Below are 11,461 nucleotides of genomic sequence, written 5' to 3' on the forward strand. Positions count from 1 at the left end.
ACACAACTCCATTTCGTGCCATCTTGTGAAGGAGCATGAAAAATGGTTCCACACACCCCATCCAGCAGAACATCTATAACTTTAAAACATCATCTTCAGAAGCAGCCTTCAATTAAACCCAAATCTAAAATCCTGCCAATAACCTAATCATTACTGATAAACATTGCTGCACAAGGTATTTCTGCAGCGTCAGTGTCTGAACAAACAGCTTTGTGGTAGAAAAAAAAATATGCTCAAGACTAATGAACCTAAACTGTGTAAGTGATCAGAATCACTTTTTCAAAGCTAGTTGAATTCTTCAGTCTTTTTTGTTTTAAAGTTGTACATAAATTTCAATTGTATCATTTGTTTGTTAACAATCTCAAATGAGCTTCAAGTTTTACAGGAGGAGGCAAAGAAAAAAATGTGAGGTAGGTGGGTAAAGAAGACAGCTGTATTGTTCTAGCTGTTCCTCAGCCTCTCCCACTGCCAGATTGCCGATGATATATCCCAAGGTAGCAATTTTAAGAACTTTTTGGCAATATCCCAAGTTCCTCTTGCAAATCAGAGATCAGACAAATGATATTAAAAAAAGACAGGAAATAGGAATAAACTGGATAACTGACACTGTATCAAACAGTGGAAGCCACTGAACTCTGGTACTGCAGCTTTACAGAAGAGATACCTTGTTCACATCTTGAAGTTTTAGCATGTAAAATTTAAAAAAGAAAAAATCAGCATGACAAAACCAAGGCAAAAAAACACCTTTCAAGATACTACTTGCCTTACAGCTACTGCTAGCTCAGGACACTGCAATATCAAACAGACATCAAGAAAACCTCCCTCGAGCAATGTATACACTAATACATTATTCTCCTTAAGTGAGGGAGGTATTCAGATGCGGTTCAGTAAGAAGCCCACATACACCAATTCTGGCTTTCATTAGGGTTGGATTTTGCAGTCTTACAAATCCAAACTAGAACTACTGAAGTAAGTCTTTCACTCACTGCCACCACCAAGGCAGATTTGTTTCAAAAGCGAAGGATGCAATTTCTGGTTCTCTTTAGTCTTTTCCCTTCCCAGCACATTCAATACAGGAACATTAATTTCATTTCGTTACTGGGGGTGTGTGGTGTGTGTGTGTGTCATACAAAAGACTATGTCTATATTGGCGTTTCTTGTTTGCAAACTTGAGTATAAAAAGAATATTTTTAAATTACCCCAGGGAGCTGAAACCTAACCATCTAACTCCATCTACTTCAAAAACCCGTTGCGTTACACTAGCATTACGATTAAGCCTCTCCTTGCAGGGTCTGTACAGCTTACATACAGTTGTGACGAAGATGCTGCTGCATTCCCCATCAACAGACTGCATAGCCAAAGTTCAAGATGTAACTACAACGTACAGGAGGGACTTTTTTCCATCACTGCATCCACAGACTGCAATACAGGGACTGTTTTTAAAAGTACAGCTACTCCACACCTTATTTTTAGACTCGAGGGTGGGCAGGGAGAGTATTGAGTAAACCTTCCAAAAATCAGCCAGCCACCCACTAAACTGCAGTGGCACTATATAAATAAATTACTGGCTGCTTTGCAACAGCTGCAAAAAACACAACCAGTAGAAAGAAAGACCAAATATTTCAAGTCCTTTAAAACACTGGAGGCAATGATACAAGAAACAGCAACAGACAGGGTACTATATGCTAGAGATGCTGTGGCCATTTACCTGCAAGAGGCAGGTCAAACAGGCCTTTCTTAGGACTGGATGAGCATAGAACAACAATATCCAGCTGCAAGGTTAGAATGTGCTTATTCCAACAAAGAAAACCCAAAGTAGGCTGGGCTTGGAGACCTGCATTGCAAGGATGATCAAACTCTCCTGTTTCAAGTGGCAATACTAGAAACTGGCAAAATAAAAGCATGAGTTAAGTTACCTTTACTTCCTCACACAGATAACTTATAAAGCGTGAGGTGCTAATGTTACCAAAATCTCCTACAGAGGAGTTTATGATTTCACCAAGCCTGTACTAAATGGTCGATAAATAGGAGAAAGCATTTTCCCTTTGATCTTATAACTTCAGAGCAAAATTCTGAATACCCTGTCTTTATGGTATTGGCTATATCTATTAACGGGAATGCTTCCAAACTCAACAGGCCACAGGACCAACAAAGGCAATTAAAGAAATTGCCCAGCTTGGCAACCAGAATGCAAGTGCCTCTGTGCAGAGATTTTTATCGGTTGTACCATTTTTTTCAATCATCTGACCTCTGCAAAGCCCCTACCTTCAAATAGCAGTCAGTTCTTAATATAAGGTGCACAAGCATCAGGCTGGAGGGTCCCTGGTAGCACAGAAAGTGATTTTAAACGGCCTGGGTTCCTTTAGCATGAAATACAAGTGGGCAGGTTTGTCCCTGGCCATTATTAGCAGTAGCTTGGCAGGCAGCAGAGATCCTGCGAGCTGCCGGGAGGGGCCGGCAAGGGCCATTTCACGTTAGTCACCAGGTGCCAAAGGTAACCCGCAGGCTCCCGATACTCACCCCCCCTGCTGAGCCAGCGCGCTGCACCACCCCCGCTCCCCGGTGCCTCCCAACCTGCCACCTTGCACCCCGCGGCCCACTCGGAAGGGCCGAGAGCGGCAGCCGCGAGGCTCCCTGCAGGAGCCCACCTGCCTGCAGCCCGGCCCGGCCGCTCGCCAGCCCGGCCCCCGCGCCCAGCACCCCCGAGCGGCAGAGGGCAGCGCCCCGGCCCCCGGGAGCGGGCCCAGCACCGGCTGCAGCCCCCGGGGACGCGCCCCTCGGGCAGGCGGGGGCTGAGGGAGCGGACTGGGGGCGAGTGACGGCCCCCCCCGGGATCCTGCGGGCCGGGGGCAGCACCAGGGTCCCGCACGGCCGCAGCTCCCGCCGCCACCAGCCGGGGCCCGGAGCCGGTCTGTGACAGGATCCGAGCAGGGCTCCGCTCCGGAGGGGGCAGCCCCGGCCTCCCCCCGCCGCCCGGGGGGCGGAGAGCGGCGCGCTCGGCCCTGCGCAGGTGTGTGGGGGGCGGGGGTGCCGCCCCAGCCCTCACGCCCACCGCCGGCGGCTCCCGCCCCTCCGGTCCCCGCGCGCGCCGCCGCGCGGCCCCGCCCGAGCCCCGGGAGGGGCGGCAGCTCGCGCCCTTCGCGAGCCCCGGCACGCGCCCCGCGCGCCCCCACCTGCGCCGCCCGGCAGCGCCCCCTGCCGGGGGCAGCCCCGCGCTGCGCAGAGCCGCGGGGGCTCCGCGGCCCCGGGGCGCGCTGCTGCCGTCGGGCTTCGGCTTTCAGCGGGATTCTCTCCGCCCCCCCCCCCCCCCCCCCCCAACCCCAAGCCCCCTCTCCGGTTTTCCCCGCACCTGCAGCCTGCTCGGGCGCCCGTCACGCGGTCAGTCCGCAGCTGCCCCCTGCCGCCGGCAGCCCCCAGACAGGCCGTGGCGGCCCCTCCGCCGGGCCGAGAGCTGCGCATCCCCCCCCCCCGCCCCCCCCAGCCCCGGGCCCCGCTCCACCGGCCCCGACCGGGCTGCGCTCCGGCCGCTCGCCCGGCTTTCTTAACGGAGGAGCGGGCAGGCGCTGCAGCACCGACGGGGGTGGGGGCGGAAGGCACACACAAAAAAAGGGCGATAACAGCGCGATCATCAACCTACCGGCCACGCAAACTGAAAGGGAATAACAATCCTGCCCGTCTCGGGGGTTCTGCCTTGATGGGAGTATTTGTTGCTGTTCAAATAGAAAATATTTCCACCGAGAACGGGGGTAGATCCGAATCCGTAGTTGCAGGGTCCGACCGGAGTGATCTTGGCCTGATATTCCTTGAGGCAGACTTTCACGTAAGTGTCGCACTCGTCCCGGGTGCAGTCCTGGTTCTGGGGGCTTTTCATGCCATCGCAGCATTCCCCATTGAACAACTCGCCGTTTACATTCCGCACCGAGTTAAGCTGCAGCTCGAAATAGCCCGTGGACCGGGACACCTAAAAATAAAAATCAAAGGGGAGACAGCCTCGTTACTACCGCGGCCGGGGGCGCGGGGCTGCGGGGAGGCGCTCCCCGGGCCCCCCCCCTCCAACTTCGGCCGGCCGCGGGTCTAGCCCCGCCACGGCGGCGCGTACGCGCACCGGCGCGGTATCTCTATAAACAGGGCAGGCGCAAGGTGGACGCGGAGCGGGGAGGAGGGAGACGTGCCGCGGCGGCGCCCCGCGGCCGGGCGCGCAGCCCCCCGCGCCCCCCTACCTGCACGCAGGAGGCGAGGAGCAGCGCCAGGCCGAGCGCGGCAGCGCGGGGGGCCCGGCTCCGCCGCCCGGCGCCCCGCATGCCTGCTGCTCCGCGCGGCCGCCTCAGAGGAGCCCGCCGAGCCCACCGGCCACGGACCGGCGGCCGCTCGCGGCATGGGCGGCGGGGGAGCCGCCCGCAGCGCGCCGGGGGGCGCAGGGCATGGGCTGCCGGCGGGGCCGCCCGGAGCGCTCCGCCGCCGCTCCCCTCCCGCGGGCTCCGCTCGCCCTCTGTGCGCCTCGGCTCCGCGGACACCCAACAAGTAGGTGCCGGAGTGACAGCTTCATTACCCATTCGCCGCCGCTGCCGCCGCCTTCATATTAATGAGGGGGACGGCCCGGCCCCGCGGCCGGCGGGTGGGGCCAGCGCCGCTCCCGCCGCGGCTCTTAAAGGGCGGCGGGCGGCGGCGGCGGCCCCCGCCCTGCCCTGCCCCGCCCCGCCGTGCCGCTGCCCTGCCCTGCCGGCAGCGGGGGGTCCGCCAGCCCTGGGGACGGCGGGGGTGCCCGCCCGCGGGCGCGGAGGAGCGCGCGCGGGGTGCGCGCACCCACGCGGGGTGGGGAGCGCCCGCAGCTGCGTGTGAGTGAGTGGGTGGGTGGGGTGCGTGCGCGCGCCGCCCCGGAGGAGCGCGCAGGGTGTGCGCGCACCCGCAGCGTCGGAGGAGGCGTCCGTGGGATGCGTGCACCCACAGCTGTCGAGGGGTGTTTGGGGTGGGCGTGCCCCTGGCCGTGGACACGTCCGTACTCATGCAGAACTGCGCAGGGTGCACGCGTGTGCAGGCACGGAGGAGCACGTGTGATGCAAGCACACGCAGTCGAGGAGAAGTGTTGTGTGGGAGCACCGCAGCAGCGTGTGCAAAGTTCATGCACTCCACAGCTGTGGAGGAGAGCGCAGGGTAGGAGCACCCACAGCTGTAGAGGAGAGCGCAGGGTATGAGTATCCACACCTGTGAAGGAGTACACAGAGTAGGAACACCTGTGGAGGAGAGCACAGGGTAGCAGCACCCACAGCTGTGGAGGAGTGCACAGGGTGGGAGCACCGGCAGCTGTGGAGGAGTACTGTGCACTCACAGCCGTGGAGGATTGTGCTGGTTGGGAGTGCCCACAGGCATGTAGGAGCACAGTGCATGCAGATTTAGCTGTGGAGGAGAACACAGGATGGGATCATCCATGACTGTGGAAAAGCACGCGTGATGCATGCACCCACAGCTGTGGAGGAGTGCATGGGATGCACAGGCCCACACTGATGTAGGAGGTGTGCACCCCCAGCCACACAGGAGTACACACAGCATTGCTTATAGAGTTCTCTCGGTGACATGTGCACTACACAGAGCAGATGGCCGAGTGATGGGATCGTGTCCTCCTCCAGTGGTGGCTCAAGCAACTATGAGAGTAACTGAGCAGAGATTTCTCCTTTCGTTTAAGCATCCTGTGATTTTGATCCCTGCTGACAACTATGAAAGCTATACATCCAGACAACTGCGTGCTGTGGATATGCTATCAAAGCCCAGATCCGCAGTTCGGACCTAAGTTTTCCTTCTGTTTCTCTCCCTCCCCCCTCTCCCTGTTTAACTCTTTAGCACTGATCAGCCACTGGAGTGGACAATTGGAGAACAAACAGCTCAGAAATCAAAGGGCTGTCATGTTCCCCTGCACGGAAAACCTTTCAAAGAGCCTCCCCCTGCCTTTTCAGTGCCCCGGCTGCCTCCCGTCCCTCCAGCAGCCAGCCGGCACGCTGCTCCTCTGCTATTCATGGCCAGCATGCAGCTGCAGCTACTCTCCTAGGCTGACACAGCAGCAGCTGCTATATGTGTGCCAGCTGGCTAGCTGCTCTCCAAAATTCTCTTGTCCTCCCTGCTCCCCTTGCTTTCCTGCTTTCCTGCTTCCCCATCTACAGACCTGCTTCTCCTTCCCCACCCATGTCTCCCACTTGCCACAATCTGCTCCAGTTTCCTATCTCCCCACTGTCCTGAGCCTACCCCTCTGCTGTCCCGGTTCACCTTACTTGCTCTCCAGGAAGCATCCCTTACTTTCCCTCTCATCCCTCCTGAGCTCAAACAGGAGCTCTCTGAAGTGGAGTGGTGAATATTGCTTTTAATTATTTTATGTGTCCTCTCTTTGAAACTGTGCCTCCCAACATAACTGCATTCAAGCATTTTTTTGGTTAAGATAACCTCTGATATAACCACCCTTAGAAGGCAGCAAAGGGAAAGCAGGGGGAGCTGAGGGAGGGCCAGTACCTTGGTCTGAGGTGTTATTTTAAAGTTGCTTTGTTTTGCTAATCAGAAACTCTGCTGGGTCCATACCCTTGCCCAGCTGCACTGCTTGCTGGGTTCCAAATGGACAGGCAAATGCTCTTTAGTTTTTAATTACTTTTTCTGGTGGCTGAAGGGAAGGAGTTTCTTAGATGAGCTTTCTGCCTAACGATTATTTTTGCAGTGGATGGCAGCCAAAATATTTTGCAAGACAGGTATTTTGTTTGCATGTATCATCATAAACAAACATAAAACCTCATAATCTACATTCAGCATTATGTGGTCAATATGCCTGTGGAGGAAGACATACATTTTTATCACTAAGCTAAGCAAATGTAATACAGAAGAAAGATGATCCAGTAGTTACAGCATATGCTCCGTCTCTACAGAGCCAAGCTCGGTTACCTGCTGTATCACAGAATTTCTTTGTTACCTTGAGCACACTGCATGCTCTTTCTGTGCTTTGGTTTCGCCTTTGTAAATATTCTACAGTACTCAAAAACTCTGCTGCCATTTTAAAATGCCTTTTCTTGCTGTAACCTGACTTCACAGGAGCAGAAAGTGGAGGTGCAGCTATTTCCAGGCATTCTCTCTGCTCAGGAAAATTTTCATTTTATTCTTCTTGGTGCTGTAGCCCCATTTTCAGCCTGAACTCCCGGTGGTTATTATTTCTCAAGTGCCATGGATTTCGCTCTGATCTTCTTCAGGTATGGAAAGTTCTTTCATTGTAGGTTTGCACAGATAGTGATGGTTTTCAGAAAACGCAGCAGAAAGATTTCTTAACATACAAACTCTGAGCTTTTAAAAAAGCTGGGTGGGCAGATCGGGAGGTGAGCGCTGAGCGAGGCTGACGGGAGCAGTGCCTTGCAGCTGAGGCAGCCTGCACCAGGTCCTCCCTGCGGTGCCAGCCCTGAATGGTGACAGCTCAGCCTCCGGCACAATCCCTGCCTTCCCACCAGGCCTGCCTCTGGCTAGCATCCTGAGGAACGTGAAGTTAGGTTAGATGAAACACAAGAGGTCCTGAGCAGTCCTTGGGGTACCTTGGTCACTTCTGACGGGCCACCGAACTCTTCTTCATCCAGGAGTACGGTGACAGGGTTTGCCGCCCTCTTCCTCCAGTGCTTCCCGGGCTCTGGACCGCTGCCGCAGGACAGCTTGCAGGACCTGGCTTTCCCTGCCCCCAGCAAGCCCGCTGGAGGTGGCTGGCTCCATAACTCATTCCCAATCAGCTGCGCTCTCCAAGGCCCGCTTGAAGCCCTGGCTGCCAAGTGTGACGTGTCTCCTCTTACACCCACACCTGCAGCCCAGCCCGCTGTCACCCAACCCGTTGCCTTTCCCGGCCGTCCTGCATCTGGCTGCACCCTGTGCCAGCAGCTGTCCTTTCCCCAGTGGGTGAGGCCAGGACCGTTCCCTCCCCGCTGTGGGGTCATTCTCCTGTCCCTTTCCCCAGGGAAGGGTCTCTGGGCCTTTGTGTTGAGTCATGGGGCCATGGTGCAGCCTGGTGCAGGCAGGCACCTGCTTGCAGCTCAGGGGAAGTCAATATAAATTCCCCTGTGCTGAGCACAAGCTTTGAGGTGCTCTTCCTTCACTCCCTCCCGACCAAAACAAGGGCTGTCATGATCCAGATAAAAAAACCCCAAACATAAATATCCTTCCATCGCTGCTCCCTCACTTCCTGCTGCTCCTTCTCCTTTCTCCAGCAAGCCCTGCTGATGGTAGCAAGTGGGAACTGGGGTCTGTGCATGGAAAAGGGGTGGAAACAGGGCTGAGAAAACTCATGCTTGACTTTAAATGGGGTTTGAGCTTTCAGTTCACAGTTACTCATCCTGCATGAGGGGCGCGACTGGAGAACATCGGTCCCTCTGGCAGGGAAGGGATGCGCTCATTGCCAGTCTCAGGCAGGGTGGAGTGCCGGCATCCCACACCTCCTCATTCCCAGCTCTCTGGGCCAGGATTTTTGCTTTTGTGCTCTGGCTGTGCACTTATGCTAATTTTATGCCTGTATGCAAATTCTTTGCAAGTGTGCTCATTAAATCATCTGCATAAAATATCCCTGGAGGCTCACAGCGGCTAGGAAGGGGCAGGGTTTATCCATTTGCCTTATAGACAGCAGAGGTAGAGGGATGTCATTAGTCAGTATGAGTATGGATGTGGATATATCTCATTTACCCGGGCCAGAATGTGTCTGCTTGGGAAAGTTAAAGGCAAGAAGATCATTTTGGATGTTGTCCATCTGAAAATTGGCAGGGTAGGAGTTAACCCTCCCTTTCTGGCCAGAAAGGCTACAGCTGCCTGTCCTGAGAGCAAGGCACTGCAGGACAGAACCAGCTGTGAAGAATTAATTTCTCTCCTTCCTCCTCCATGAGAAGCCTTGTGAGCTGGGGCTAAGATTATGAATGAAGAAGACTGCTCAGGAAGAGAGCTAGAGGGTAACCAGAGGAGAAGGATTTTTCTTTCTCTTTGTGGAAATTGGCTGGAACAAGGTATTTTGAACTTTGCTATGGACTTGGCAAGGTACAGACATGTCTTCTCCCTTGAATTTGACTGAAGAGTCCTGTTGGATTTGTGTGGCTCATGTAGTATCTTTAATGAGTGTGTACATGCACGTGGGTGCTCTTCATGGAAGCAAAGCAGACTTGAACTGCAAAGATGTTGTTATGAAATATCTTCCAGTATAAGTCCTGGGATTGGTTTCTCTTAGTTAGGATTGAGCTGCATAGTACAGCCCAAGAAAAGACCAAGCAGAGAAGACATAAGGTAGTGCCTATATTTGTCTTCCTTTCTGACTACTACTAGGAATGTAAAGTTATGTTTGATGGAAGTTGTGCCAGGAAAGGAGCTGAGATCTTGGCACCACCCTTTCCTATGTCAGGGGTTGCCCAGCTCTCAGCTGGCGCTGGTCTCTGCGGGCTCCAGAGCAGAAAGAAGGTGGTTTCCTATCGTTTCAACTTTGCTGCTTGGCACGCTTTCTACTTTTGGAGCCTGGTCTTCTGCCAGCAGAAGCGTATGCTGAGTCTGGCTTGAGAAGTCAGCTGGTCTCAGTTTGTACGGCTCGGTACTAAAGGCCAGCAATATTAATAAAATGAAGGAGATGTACTGAACAGTCTTTGAGAGTTCCTCCTAACTGATCACCTCCCGTGTTTCCAAGACCTGCCGAAAATGTTAACACTTGAGGGTGAGGGTGGAGGTGTTAACTGGTCACTTGCCGGGCGAGGCGGGGGTGGGTGGGGGAGAGGAATTAGAAAACCAGCCTAGCTGATCTGACTTCTGAAACTCAATCCACTGCTTTAAAAGTGTAGTTCTTGCTTCCTTAGTGGCTTATCTTTGTGGATTTTCAGAAGACGACCCATCTGAGTAGCCTTCTCAAAACTGACTGAACCATGCTGTATCCACTATCCACAACCAACTTTTGCTCTTCAGGTTCATTGCAATCATTCTCAAAGACTCTGTGACTTCCCTGGTGTGTGAATCAGACAAAATAAGGTCAGAAGGGATACCCAGAGATTATCTAGTCCAAGGAAGGACAAATGGCCCCTGCTTCTTTCATAACATGGGTATCTGATCTCTTCATAAAAACATCCCCAGATACAAATTTCTTAGCTGTGATAACCTGTTCTAGTGGTTAGCTGTCAGAAAACGTGTGCTACTGCATTGCTGTGCTTTGATCCCACTTCTTGACCTGTTTGCAATGGATGTGGAGCCCAGCATATGCCCTTCCTCTCTACTGCTACTCTTCATGTATTTGAAGACTGTTGTTGTGCCTCCCTCTGATGCCTTTTCTTTACAATGAAAAAAAAAAAAGTATTTTTATGGTTTTACATGATCATAGGTCATATTTTCTAGACCCTTGATCATTCATGTAGTCTCTCTGCCCTTGTTCCTCTATTTACTTAAAATCCAGTGCCTCAAATGGGACACAGAGTTCCAGTGTGATCTAAGCAGCACTGGATGAAGTGAGAAGACATCACAGACCAGGCAGAAGTCACTCCTAATTATGCAGACAAGTGTGATTATATTCTTTTAATTTTTTTTTTTCTCTTTCTTGCAACAGCATGATATTGTTGGCTTCCGTTTGGTTTGCCATCCACCAAACAGCTTTTCAGCTTTGGAGCTTTAGATCGTGTCTTCTAGTTATAAGAATGTCATGTGAATGTCAAAATCCCTGATAAAGGATAGGGTTTATTGCATCTACTAGTTCTTCTGTACCCTGCTGCCTCAGTAATAGGAAAAATATCTGGGTGATTTAACAAATCTGTGTCAGCCATTACTCACTTTCTTGTTATTTTCCAGATGTTTACAGAACATTTCTTTATTTGTTCCAATTCTCTCTGGGAATTCAAATTCAAAAAGAAGTTATGTCTCCCTTAACCAGCCTTCTGACACCTTGCTGGTTCTCTGTGGCGTCCCAGAGAGCTGTTAGCAGTCTAAGCACATAATACTTAATCCAGGTAAGTGTTCTTCACTTATTCTGTCTTCTTTCCAGACTGAGATCTGTCTCTATCATCTGTGGCACTAACTGTGTTAACCATTTGGGTGCGAGTGGTCTTTTTACTGAAAGCTGAAGTGAAAAAGGCAAGTACTTCCACTGTCTTCACATCATGCATTGCTCGCTTTCCTTCCCTGTTGGATAGTTCTTCCATGGCATTCATGTCACTAAGAAAGTATTTTGTTTTCTTGATGCAGTTGATCCTGTTAGTTGTGTTTCTTTTTGCATAGTAACTTTTTCTTGTTTGGCCCCTACATCTTCAGCCTATGCGTTTACATTCACATGCAAATGAATCTCTCTTCCATTTTCTGAATGCACTATTTCTTGTGTTAAAGGTCAATGAAGTGGTCATGATTTAAGCAAATCATCTGTCTCTTACGACAGTTGCTTTCCCTTCTCTGCTGGGATTGTTTGAATTGATGTCCTTACCATTGTTTCTTTAAGGTGCTGCGAACTTTCCTGAAT

General features: G+C 52.5%; 1 protein-coding gene across 1 annotated transcript in view; it reads right to left on the bottom strand.

The window, feature by feature from the left end:
• Positions 1-4,568, bottom strand: part of JAG2 (jagged canonical Notch ligand 2) — a 72,527-nt gene extending 67,959 nt beyond the window's left edge. The window contains exons 1-2 of the mRNA XM_055716759.1: positions 4,221-4,568; positions 3,638-3,961 (exon numbers count right to left, since the gene is read on the bottom strand). Of these exons, the coding sequence (XP_055572734.1) occupies positions 3,638-3,961; positions 4,221-4,553 (657 nt within the window). The 5' untranslated portion in view covers positions 4,554-4,568. The remainder of the gene's footprint in view (positions 1-3,637; positions 3,962-4,220) is intronic.
• Positions 4,569-11,461: the final 6,893 nt, after the last annotated feature.

This window comes from Falco cherrug, chromosome 7 (assembly GCF_023634085.1).
Source record: "Falco cherrug isolate bFalChe1 chromosome 7, bFalChe1.pri, whole genome shotgun sequence".
Classification (NCBI taxonomy): domain Eukaryota; kingdom Metazoa; phylum Chordata; class Aves; order Falconiformes; family Falconidae; genus Falco; species Falco cherrug.